General features: G+C 28.0%; 1 protein-coding gene across 2 annotated transcripts; it reads left to right on the forward strand.

The window, feature by feature from the left end:
• Window positions 1-9,761: 9,761 nt before the first annotated feature.
• LOC145140737 (uncharacterized) lies at window positions 9,762-12,426 on the forward strand. 2 transcript variants are annotated; one of them, XM_079074138.1, is made up of 6 exons: window positions 9,762-10,144; window positions 10,984-11,064; window positions 11,142-11,230; window positions 11,311-11,477; window positions 11,560-11,694; window positions 11,774-12,426. In XM_079074138.1, exons 1-6 carry the CDS (start codon window positions 10,022-10,024, stop codon window positions 11,839-11,841), a joined length of 663 nt encoding a protein of 220 aa, XP_078930264.1. In that variant the 5' UTR covers window positions 9,762-10,021; the 3' UTR covers window positions 11,842-12,426. The 2 variants fall into 2 exon arrangements, with proteins under 2 accessions (XP_078930264.1, XP_078930265.1); XM_079074139.1 differs by having other exon boundaries at window positions 12,228-12,426.
• The last annotated feature ends 539 nt before the right edge of the window (window positions 12,427-12,965 follow it).

Genomic DNA, 12,965 nt, shown 5'->3' on the forward strand with positions numbered 1-12,965 from the left:
ATATACCACTAAAGATAGTCATATTTACAAAATATGCCATTGATCATCTAAGCCATCCAAATAATTGATCCAACGCTCCACTTTTAGTTCTCGGGTTCTCGGGAAACTATGAGTTCTCAAATGATCATTGCTCTCTCTCTCTCTCTCTCTCTATATATATATATATATATATATATATATATATATATATATATATATATATATATATATATACTAGGTTATAACCCGTGGAAACCACGAGAGGTACATTTAAAAATTTTAGACAAAAAAAATTAATAACTGTTTCCCTTAAAAAAGTAATTTTATGTGGAAGATCAGAAAAAGGTAGTAGACTTTGGGTGTGGATTGTGTCTTGCAACAGATAGTGTGCTAATTTGATAAGCGGGTCCCTCATGAAGTGTTTTTTAAAACTTATAAAATAAGTCTTTAAAACATAGCTTGAATTATAGATCCCTAAAAAAAGTATAAAATACAGCATTAGCAATTAATAAAGAAAACATATATTAAAAAAATTATTAAAATAAAAAATATACATGTTCATCCAAGAAAACCATTTCAATTGACTATTTTTCGTTAGCATCAAATTTAGAATCGAGTGTCCACAACTTCAATATTTTTACTTTGATTGTGAAATCAGATATAACTGGGTCAATGTCTTTTATGGATGTAATATTTTAAGTAGCCATATTGCTGTAAAAAAAATTAGAAAAGTAAATCTTTAGTAAATCAACATCCCAAATTATTGAAAAAGATACACAATAATGATATTTAGTGAATTTGAAACGAAAACAGATACACAATAACGATGTACCCTTGTGAAAAATATTGAAAAAGAAATGAGGAATTAGATTCACTTCTTAATGTTATAGGATGTAGTTCCTAAATATCCTTGTTGTTGAATTAGCTATAGCTGCATAAGAAAGCATTCTTCTATAACTATGTAGTACATTAATGTGCTGGAGTTAATGGGTGTTTCTTTTTGACATGATGCTTAATGTAGAAAAATTGAGAATCGGAATCAGAAATGAGAATATGCATTTTTGTATATTTAAAATCAGAAATGGAATATGCTTTTTATAGCCCTTTCTAATTCAAATATCATAACTTTATCATGCTGCATAGTACTAAATCACATCTTCTGATTGATGTTCTTTTATGTAAATTTCAATACTTTAATATCGACACCTAATATTTTGCACTTTCTTGTGTCAGTTGATGAGAATTTATTTTAGGAATCCACAGAGGGGTTGGACTCGATAGAAAGTAAGTAATAACCCTTAAATATCTTTTATTTTTCATGACTTGCATGAAGAAATACTATTGTACTTTTTTTGGGCTTAATGGAATTAATGGGTGACTTAATCCAGTAAACTATAGTATAAATGGGTGTTCTTTTTGACTTAATGCAAAAAAAATTGACTTAGCTTAAAAAATTAGGAAACTGAGGCTTTCTGCCATTAAGTCCTAACTTTTTGATAAATTTTCCTCATACATTATTTTTCAATATCCTTTTTATCTTTATTCGTTTGAAATTCCAGTAATTTAACAACAAAGTTACTAAGACACAATAAAAAGACCAAAATGCACTTTTCCCTGATTTCCTACGTTTTTTCAATAATTTGTACAAACATAGCAACTCAGGTGCAAAGTGAAAATGGTTAAAGCAATTAAGATGTTAGAAGTTACAAAGACCAAAATAAGAATGTTCATAATAAATGTACGAAAATACCCTTTTCCTAAATTTCCAAAACAATTTTTTTAACAGCGTGAAAGAAAACGACTTTACTCTTTTATTTAAACGGAGTCATTTACCACTTAGTTAATATGCACTTTAAGGTGATATAAATCCAATCATACTTCATACAGAAGTCATGGTGTTGGTTTTGTTCATAAAAGAATGGATTTTTACTGAATTTGAAACGAAAACAGATACACAATAACAATTTACCCTTGTGAAAAATATTGAAAGTAGCATGCTTATTCGTTTGAAATTCTAGTAATTTAACAACAAAGTTACCGAGACACAATAAAAAGACCAAAATGCCCTTTTACCAAATTTCCCATGTATTTTCAATAATCTGTACAAACATAGCCAAGTCAGGTGCAAAGTGAAAATGGTAAAGGAATTAAGAAGTCATATGTAGTTACAAAGACGAAAATAACAATGTTTCATAATATATGGACAAAAATGCCATTTTCCTAAATTTCCAAAACAATTTTTTTAACAGCAGGAAAGAAAACCATTTTACTCTTTTATTTAAACGAAATCCTTTACCACTTAGCTAATATGCACTCTATGATGATATAAATCCAATCATACTTCATACAGAAGTCATGGTGTTGGTTTTGTTCATAAAAAAATGGATCGAACAATCCACTTTGAAAAATATATTTATCAAGAAATTGAAGAAGAAATATAACTGACTGAAGTGGGATGCGTTTTAATAAGCAGATAAGAATATTTGCTTTCTTTTTTTACTAATTTTACAACAAAAATAGCAACAGATACACATACTCCGTATGTATTTTATTGTAAAAAAGCATATCTTATTGTGAAATTTTGTAGAAAAATGAATAATGGATTCAGAAGAGATATTTTTAGAAAATTGAAAGTACATTGGAATTAATGTATTTCCAGAAAAATGTTATAAATATTGGTTTATGAAGATGAACTAACCGGTTTTGTTATGATGTCACGTCTGCAGAAATCGTATTGTTGAAGATGATAAAGCAAAATGACCTTCGACAATGGGAATGAAAATTGAAGACTTGATACTGATATTGAAATAAAAAGGGAGAGAAAATATTAATTTCAAATTGCTGATTTCTTGAATTGATCTCAAGGCCTTAAATTGCTCAGCAATTTGAATTGAAAGTTCCCTAGATAGAATTCAAGAGCAGTAAAGAAAAATAAGCATAAAATCAATCGAGTTTCCAAACAAAATACCAAATCCACAAAAACCTTGATGGAAAATGTATGTAGAAAAACCTTGGAGCACCAAACACTATATTGTATTACAATTCGAAATAAAACTTGGAAAGTTAAAATGATCACTAACCCATTGAAGGGAAGGTAAGACAGAATGAATACAAATAACTTTTAATTCCAAAGTTCTCCTGGGCATTTTATCGAACACCTACAATGCAATAATAAGGAAGGAAGAAACGCCATATTGTGAGTATCAAAAATTCAAAACAAATTTAACTAAAAGCATATTAGTTCTTAAACCATAAGAATATCAAGATATCAAAGAAGTTGATAGCAATATATTTGTCGAATGGCCACTAAAGTTAACACAAAACCCGTAAATAGAGCAAAGAAAACAAACCATCAAACATGTTTAACCAATCGATCGAGAATAGGAAGCATGAAGCCATAACTTAGTTACATCCATTTGGGTTTCCATCGATGTACTGAGAAAGAAAACAATAATTAAAAATTCATAGATATAACAAACCCTCGATCATAATGTGTTTGTAAATAGATAAATGAAGAAATTACGCTTCAAGCTTCAAAGATTCTGATCTTGATTGTGGGAAGTGGAGCAGATCAAAAGTGAAATACGAATAAGAGGGGGAGGGGTTTGAAATTTGAAAATCCAAATCACTCCTCAATCAATGATTTTGTTGTTGAATTGTCAGGTAATAAAATAGTTTCTATTTGAAAATCCTAATTTGTAGGGACTAAATAAAAATTAAAGACAAACGAATTAGAGAGAAACTTTTAATAAGAAGATGCCATGTGGCAAAACAGAAGTTAGAAAAGTGCCATGTGGCATTTAAAGGATTCATTTATTAGAGGAGGTAGATATATATATATATATATATATATATATATATATATATATATATACTAGGCGAATGCCCGCGCGTTGCGTGGGATATAAAAAAATATTTTATATTAAAAATAACTAAATCATTGTTATTAACAATTAAATAATAATTTCATAAAAAATATAAAAAATGATTTTTAGTATTGTTATTATGTTGAACTATATTATAAGAGATAAGGTTGGAACTTGAAGTTGTTTTGCATATACAAAGTTATATGATTAAAACAGAAAAAAATTTAATTTTTAAAAATAAATAAATCGTTATTGTTATCTATTAAATAATAATTTCATATTAAATTAAAACGTTTATATTAAATATTATCATTATGTAGAAAATACGATAATAGATACATCTTTTTATCTATCTTAAATTTTATCATTATGTACAACATATGATAATAGAGACAACTTTTTATCTTAAATAGTAAAAAAATGTTTTGTATCATAAATATTACCATAATTATGTAGAACATATGATAATAATGACGTCTTTTATAAGGTTAAAACTTTAAATTGTATTACATACAGGGTTGTAAAACTTGGCTAACATAACCAAATAGTCGGCATGTTACTTAAACTCGGCCTCCAATGGAAGCGAGTTTGCCTAACTCAGCCAGAAGACACTCGGATCCTTATTAAATTCGATCCAAATCTAAAAGATACGGTCCAAAATCATTTTTGAAATTCTGAAATTTAATTGGTCACTTGTCGACAAAGACAATCACCAAAGAATACACTCAACGTCCTACAAAGTTAGATGCAAGGAAGATTTCATGGCTTAGTCCCTTTGAAATATTTCACAACCTTTCCTATTTATAGAGGATAATATATTCTCTTGTTTACTCTCACGATCAATGTGGGATGAAGACATTTTAATTAAACTCATTTCTTTATTTGCGAATAATTTCATTTTGTTAAATAAAATATTAAATAATAAAAATAAAACGTTATCTAGAAACTTTATTGTTCAATAGTTCCATTTTTCAGTACTCTCGTAAGTTGCTATAAAAAATTAAGTTTTTATTGAATAACTTTTTGTTAAATCCTAAAATCATAAATTCAGTTAGGTACTTAATATAGAAAGTTTGTTTATATGTATTTTCATGATTCAAAATGTCATTATAAAATGAATTCATTTATAAAATATAATCGAGTATATATTTCATGCTTTTGAATCAAAGTGATTTTTCAAACAGTTATAATTTTATGTTTAGGTAGATTTTTTTATATTTATATAACATTATGTAACTTATAATATTATTATAAACAATTTGAATAATCATGAGAGTTTCAAATGTATGTGGTGAAAGGAAAATGCTTCATTTATCGGTCCAAATTGATCAAACTCGGACCGATTCAACTTAATATACCAAACTACATAACGTTTTTTCTATTAAAACCCGGTTTGTATATATTTTGTGTTTTTGAATCAAATTTATTTGTCAAACAATTATAATTTTATGTTTAGGTAACTTATTTATAATATTATTAGAAACAATTTGAAAAATCATAGGAGTTTTAAATGTATGTGCTGAAAGGAAAATGCTTTCTTTATCGGTCAAAATTGATCAAACTCAGACCGATTCAACTCAATATACCAAACTACATAACGTTTTTTCAACTGAAACTCTGTTTGAACCTAAAAAAATCTTGTTCAAAACCATTTTCGGGATTCTAAAACTTAAATGGACAGTTGCCAATAAATACGATCTCACCAAAGAATACCCTCAACATCCTAAAAAGGTAGGCATAAGGAAGTTCTCATGGTTTGGTCCCTTTGAAACATTTCACAACCTTTCCTATTTATAGAAGAGGAAACGTTCTCGTGTTTACTCTCACCATCGATGTGGGATGAAGACATTGTAATAAAACACACTTTCTTGTTAATAAAACATTATTCAACTTATTTAGTAAAACACCCTTTCTCTTGTTTACCCTTTCTTTATTGTTCAATAGTTCCATTTTTCTATAATCTCGTAAGTTGCTATCCAAAAAAGTAAGTTTTTATTGAATAACTTTTTGTTCAATTCTAAAATCATAAATTCAGTTAGGTACTTAATATAGAAAGTTTGTTTATATGTATTTTCAAGATTCAAAAGTTCATTATAAAAAGAATTCATTTATAAAATATAATCTGCGTATATATTTCGTGCTTTTGATCAAATCGAATTTTCAAACAATTATAATTTTATGTTTAGTTACATGTTTTTTTATATTTATATAACATTATGTAACTTTTTTAAAATATCATTGGAAACAATTTGAAAAATCATGGGAGTTTCAAATGTATGTAGTGCAAGAAAAATGCTTCTTTTATGGTCCAAATAGATCAAACTCGGACCGATTCAACTAAATATACCAAACTACATATTTTTTTCTAGTGAAACCCGGTTTGTATATATTTCGTGCTTTTGAATCAAAGTGATTTTTCAAACAGTTATAATTTTAGGTTTAGGTAGATGCTTTTTTATATTTATATAAAATTATGTAACTTATTTATAATATTATTAGAAATAATTTGAAAAATCATGGGAGTTTCAAATGTTTGTTGTGAAAGGAAAATTATTCCTTAATCGGTCCAAATTGATCCAGCTCCGGTTCAACTCAATATACCCAACTATATAAATTTTTTTCTAACTGAAACACGGTTTAAACCTGAAAAAATTCGGTTCAAAAACATTTTTGGAATTCTAAAAGTTAACCGGACACTTGCCAATATAGACAATCTCACCAAATAATACCTTCAAAATCCTACAAAGGTAGGCATGAGGAAGTTCTCATGGTTTGGTCCCTTTGAAACATTTCACAACCTTTCCTATTTATAGAAGAGGAAACATTCTCTTGTTTACTCTCACCATCGATGTGGGATGAAGACATTGTAATAAAACATCATTTCTTGTTTATAGAACATTATTTAACTTATTTATAATATTATTGTAAAGAAATTGAAAAGTCATGGGAGTTTCAAATGAATGTAGTGAAAGGAAGTTAAAAAAGGGGGTTTCAAATGCATGAGATTCAAAAAAAAAATGTTAGCTTTATAAGTATGTATGATATATATATATATATATATATATATATATATATATATATATATATATATATATATATATATATATACTAGGCAAATCCCCGCGCGTTGCGCGAGAATAGAATTATATAGTTAAAATAATAACTTTTGCTAATTATTATTTAATATTTCTACTTTGAAACAAAATGTTAGTAGTAAAGAAAACATATAGTTAACATATTAGTTTTATTAAACATTATAGTTTAATTTTTAAGTCATTGTGATATATACAATTATTTGATAATTTTATAAACCATTTAAAATTGTGTAAATTATATATCAAATGAATGATAATATAACGGGTAACAAAACGTATGAACAAAAATATGAATTGCAACTTTTAGTAACATAAAAATAGAAAAACATCTATTATAACATTTGTATTAAAAAAGATATATATATATATATATATATATATATATATATATATATATATATATATATATATATATATATATATATATATAACGAATAATAAAAAATATGTAAAATAAACACTATAACTTTTAATAACATAAAAACACTAAAACATCTATTATAACATTTATATTAACTCTTCATATTTAAATCACAAATCTCTTCAAATACATTAATGTTTTTAATGAGCAAAACTTTACAACCTTATAAAAGAAAGGAAAATAAAAAGTTATTAGTGATTACTAATTAATAATCATAAGTTAAAAACTCTTGAATTGTAACTAATAAATATATATATAAATTAGAAAACTCTTGAATGGTAGTGTGAGTTTCAAATGAATGCGGTACTTGGAAATGTATTATTATTATTATTATTATTATTATTATTATTATTATTATTATATTCGTCTAAATAATTGGTTTTGATGCATCATTTTAATCCCTTCAATTATTAAACATAAAGATATTTAATTATAAATTTATAACATACATAGGTGCATATACATGTTAAACAAATCACATATAATATATATATATATATATATATATATATATATATATATATATATATATATATATATATATTCGTAAATGTCATATGTAATTCTTTTCGTAGTAATATGGATAAAGTACTTTCGTATGAAGAACATATCATGATAAGTCTATCATAATTACATATCAAATGTTCAAAATTATGTTATCTTTTAAATATTGTCTTTTAAATATGTTGTGTAGGATAACCCAACAAAAAAATAATAGAAAATAAACATAATCAAAATAGAAAAACTACAATCAAATAAATAAGAGCATTAGGTGGTTGAATATATAAATAAAGATGTTACATAAACATACATTTAAATCAAAAGAAAAAACTATCATTAATGTTTTTAAATCACAAATCTCTACAAATAAATTAATGTTTTTAATGAGCAAAACTTTACAACCTTATAAAAGAAAGGAAAATAAAAAGTTATTAGTGATTACTAATTAATAATCATAAGTTAAAAACTATTGAGTTGTAACTAATAAATATACATAAATTAGAAAATTCTTGAGTTGTAGTGTGAGTTTTAAATGAATGCGGTACTTGGAAATGTATTATTATTATTATTATTATTATTATTATTATTATTATTATTATTATTATTATTATTATTATTATATTCGTCTAAATAATTGGTTTTGATGCATCATTTTAATCGCTTCAGTTATTAAACATAAAGATATTTAATTATAAATTTATAACATACATAGGTGCATATACATGTTAAACAAATCACATATAATATATATATTTTCGTAAATGTCATATGTAATTCTTTTCGTAGTAATATGGATAAAGTACTTTCATATGAAGAACATATCATGATAAGTCTATCATAATTACATATCAAATGTTCAAAATTATGTTATCTTTTAAATATTGTCTTTTAAATATGTTGTGTAAGATAACCCAACAAAAAAATAATAGAAAATAAACATAATCAAAATAGAAAAACTACAATCAAATAAATAAGAACATTGGGTGGTTGAATATATAAATAAAGATGTTACATAAACATACATTTAAATCAAAAGAAAAAACTATCATTCGTCAACTTTGCTCAAACAAAAAAACCTATATCCATTTTATGAATCTTCTTTCTTCATTTAACACCATTCAACCATAGAAACTTGATGACAATTCTTCACTAACCTGCAATCAAAATATTTTTCTTGAAAAAGAAGAATCAGAAAGATATACCAAACAAAACATTGATGTTTGGAGGGTCACATTCAAGATTGAGTAATATACACAAATCACATATAAAGATTAAATGAGAAACTGAATATAAAGAAAGAATAGAAAAGCTTCATTTGTTTTGGTTGAAAGAAAAAATCATATTACAATTACCATCGATGTGACATAACCCATTTCTTCAAATCATCATATTTGGATCGTGAATGCTTCAACTATATGAAAACTTTGAATTACAATATCTTCAAATCCTTACATGTAAGATTTTATATAACACAAAAGACACAAAAGATTGGTCTTTTTATAGTAAATTTTTCACTAAATGTTAATTAAACATAATATAAGTTATAAACTTTTGAGTGTTAAATCATAATTAAGAAAACTTTTGAGTTGCATTAGTTAAAAAATGGGGTTTCAAATACATGAGATTAAAAAAAAAATACTAGCTTTATATATATATATATATATATATATATATATATATATATATATATATATATATATATATATATATATATATATATATATATATATATATAAAACCGAGGCTACAAATCATCTTCCATAGTTCCATTTCAATACGAACATAAATAGCTTTGAAAATTAACCATCGTAGAATAACAATATTTTGAACAATTTTTGTTATATGCTTCGAGAGTTCGAGGTCACTTGAACTCAAATTCGATAAAATGCGACTCCAATATTTACCAAGCAGAACTGTGTGTGTCCTGCAATCGCTAATTCCTGCCCGTGGTGACCGCCAATCAAGAAAATATATCATGGTGTGGGGTCAGCCCTATATAATCGGGGATCAATAAACTGAACCACCTTCATTTGGCGTTGGAAAAAAAGTTTCCCCATTCATGGTGTTTTAGCCTCGCGTCTTCTTCCAGCACACTCTCTCCCTCTGGAAAAGGATTTTAGGGCTTCCTTTTTCTCTCTAGAACGCCATACTTTGGCGCCATGGACAAGTACAAGAAGGTTGAGCAGAAGAGACCTGTGATAGCTAGCAACGCGAATGAGATCAGAATCACTTCGCAAGGCCTTCTTAGTAACTACATCAGCATCGCCACTACTCTTCTTCAGGTATTAGCATTACCATTTTACAATTGAGTCATTGTATTATATGACGTCATGTTTCTATTCATCATTATGCTTTCTGTTTCATTTCTTAATTTTTCCGTGTGTGTGTTTCTGGAAATCCGCTTTTAGTTTGTTGATCGGTCTTCGATCGTTAAGTTTTAGCATCCACAACTATACATTTTTGTGTATATGTGTACCGAATTGTAAGAGAATCTATGTAATGCCATAGTAACTAGCTGTTTATGCTTATATTCGTTTTGCGTTTCTCTGCATTATTTTCCCCGTGTTCCAACTTCGTGTAAATAACTCTGTGTTGATCATAACGCCGAGTGTGGTGTTATTTGTCATTAGTTGTGCTTCTGTTGTATCAAACTACATATAATCTGATTGTTTTTACGACTACGATGATTAGACTTTTGTCCTTACAGTTATCGTTTCAATTTTGTAAGGTGCTTAATCATTTCGTTTTTCGTCTTTTCTCATCCGTTCTGTTTTCGATCGTTATCTTCTCATAGTATATGGTAAATCAATCATGTTTGATTGTTAAGATAGATTTGTTGATTTATGTAGCAAAGGATTTAAGAGTTGTGGCTATGCAAATTAGGGCATGTGTTTTATAACTAGCTGCTTTGATTTGCGTTGGCATTTTCTTTGTAGTTTGAAATTACTTTTCTAACTTGAACTAACCAATTTCTTACGCATCAGAATTTGTTAATTGTCTCTTATAGATTCAATCTCAGTATTTCTATCTGTTTTGTGTGTGTGTGTGTGACCCTTTCTGTTAAGAAAACTTATATGTATCAGTGATTAACATGCTTGCGATTGTGATTATATTTCTCCAGGAAAGACGGAGGAATGAAATTACGTTGAAGGGAATGGGACAAGCAATAAGCAAGACAGTAACAATTGCAGAGATTGTGAAGGTTGGTTAACCACTTTACTAAACTTAGTTTTTAATTTTATTTCTTCTGAGCTTTTCATGTCCTTTGATTTGAAGCAGAGGTGCATTCCTCAATTGCATCAAGAAACTGAAATCAGTTCAGTATTCATAACTGACGTATGGGAACCTATTGAGGAGGGTCTTCTGGTGTAAGTTTCTATTGATTAAACATGCATGTCTCCTTTAAGTTGATGACAATATATAATAATTCTAAATTGTTGATTTACAGTGTGGAGATGACCCGACATGTCTCAATGATATCAATCACTTTGTCGATCAAGGAGCTGGACAAAACTTCACCAGGGTACCAAGCTCCTATTCTTGTTGAGCGAAAGGCACTGTATAACAACTATCAAAGACCCCAACAACCAAATAGATACAATTCAGTAGTTGAAGGTTAGTGGGGTCTAGTCACTAGTGTGGTTTTATTTGATTTTTTTTTTTTTATGTGTAAAAGAATAATAAGATTTGTTTTTAGGGTCGTATGGTGGAACTGGAAAGTATCAAGAAAACAGGGATCCAGGTGAAGGTGGTGGGAGAGGGCGTAGGGGTGGTGGATATGGAAACTATCCTGGAGGTCAATATCGAAACTATCACAATAGGAACTATCAAGGTAGCAAATTTTTTTTGTCTTTCTATCTTTTTTTCATATTATATAGCTATTATTCATTTTATTAATTTGTCTCAAGTAGAAAATAATGGTTATGCAAATCAAGGTGGAGGTGGCGGCCGTTGGGGGGATGCAGCCTATCTTGATTAGTATATTTATTTTTTGACTGCATTATACAGACTAGACACTCTATAAGCTTTCTAGGGCTATTTTAGATAATGAAAATTTTGCATGGATGAAGATCAAAATGAGTCTCAGTCGCCCTGCTTTGTTCAACCTTTTGGATGGAACAAAAAAATTCAGTCCATTCCAGTGCACACCCAAACCAAACACTGTACAGTCTGTTGTGGCATGTCATGTCATGTCATATCGAACATAGTAGAGTCTGTTGTGCTGTGTTATGCCATGTCATTTAGTGTTTAACAAATTAGAATTTTGGTCTTGTTAACATGTTGGTCTCAGAGTCAGCTTGTTAAAACGTATGGTTATCTTTTGTGTTTGATGATTGGGTTTTGTTGAGATGAAATTATACGCAGGAGGTGGATATGGAAGAGGAGGTGGTGGTAGATATGGTGGAAGAGGTCGGTGAAGGATGACTAATGGAGCCAATCAGCAACAATTAACAATAGATAGGAGGAGGAGGTTAGAGTAAGTTCGTGTTAACTACCAGTTTCAAAAAAATCGAAGCATACGATATTATAGTAAAAGTGAGCAAGTTTAAGCCACTATTTTACCTTTTGACCTTGTTTGTTAAGGGCATTTTCAACAGTATTTGCCGTGCATTAGACAAGAACTAGGATTAATGTCAATGTGACGCTTTTTTTCTTCAATATTAATGATATGCAAAAAAGTACATAGAAAAAGTAGCTATACATGCACAACTGCTATACACAAAACAACCGTTTCAGTTTTAACAAAATAGAATGTTATATTGCAATAAAATTAATCTAACATGGAAAGTTGGAAACAATGTTTTTATATGCGAAAATTCATGTTAAAAACACATTGATATATGATAGTATGTCATTGATGTTAGGATCGATACACTTAACACACGACTCTAAACACACACACAGCTCACGAAAAACAAGAACACAAGGATGAACATGAGGGATTTAACGTGGTTCGGTCCTTCTCTGACCTACGTCCACCGGTAACTAGGAATTTACATTTCTTGGTACTAATCTGCACTCTTTCTGTGTTACACTAGATACTAGTTTTACAAATACAGAATAATCTCTTATATAGAGATGGAAATCAGAAGTAGTCAAAAA

This window comes from Lactuca virosa, chromosome 9, assembly GCF_052849685.1.
Source record: "Lactuca virosa cultivar CGN04683 chromosome 9, Lactuca_virosa_CGN04683_v6, whole genome shotgun sequence".
NCBI classification, from domain to species: domain Eukaryota; kingdom Viridiplantae; phylum Streptophyta; class Magnoliopsida; order Asterales; family Asteraceae; genus Lactuca; species Lactuca virosa.

What these genes read in the sequence shown, in the direction of transcription:
- LOC145140737 (XM_079074138.1), top strand. Translation starts at nt 10,022, where the DNA reads ATGGACAAGTACAAGAAGGTTGAGCAGAAGAGACCTGTGATAGCTAGC. An exon ending in ATTGAGGAGGGTCTTCTGGT is followed by an intron (nt 11,231 to 11,310) that starts GTAAGTTTCTAT and finishes GTTGATTTACAG; the next exon opens with TGTGGAGATGACCCGACATG. An exon ending in TCACAATAGGAACTATCAAG is followed by an intron (nt 11,695 to 11,773) that starts GTAGCAAATTTT and finishes TGTCTCAAGTAG; the next exon opens with AAAATAATGGTTATGCAAAT.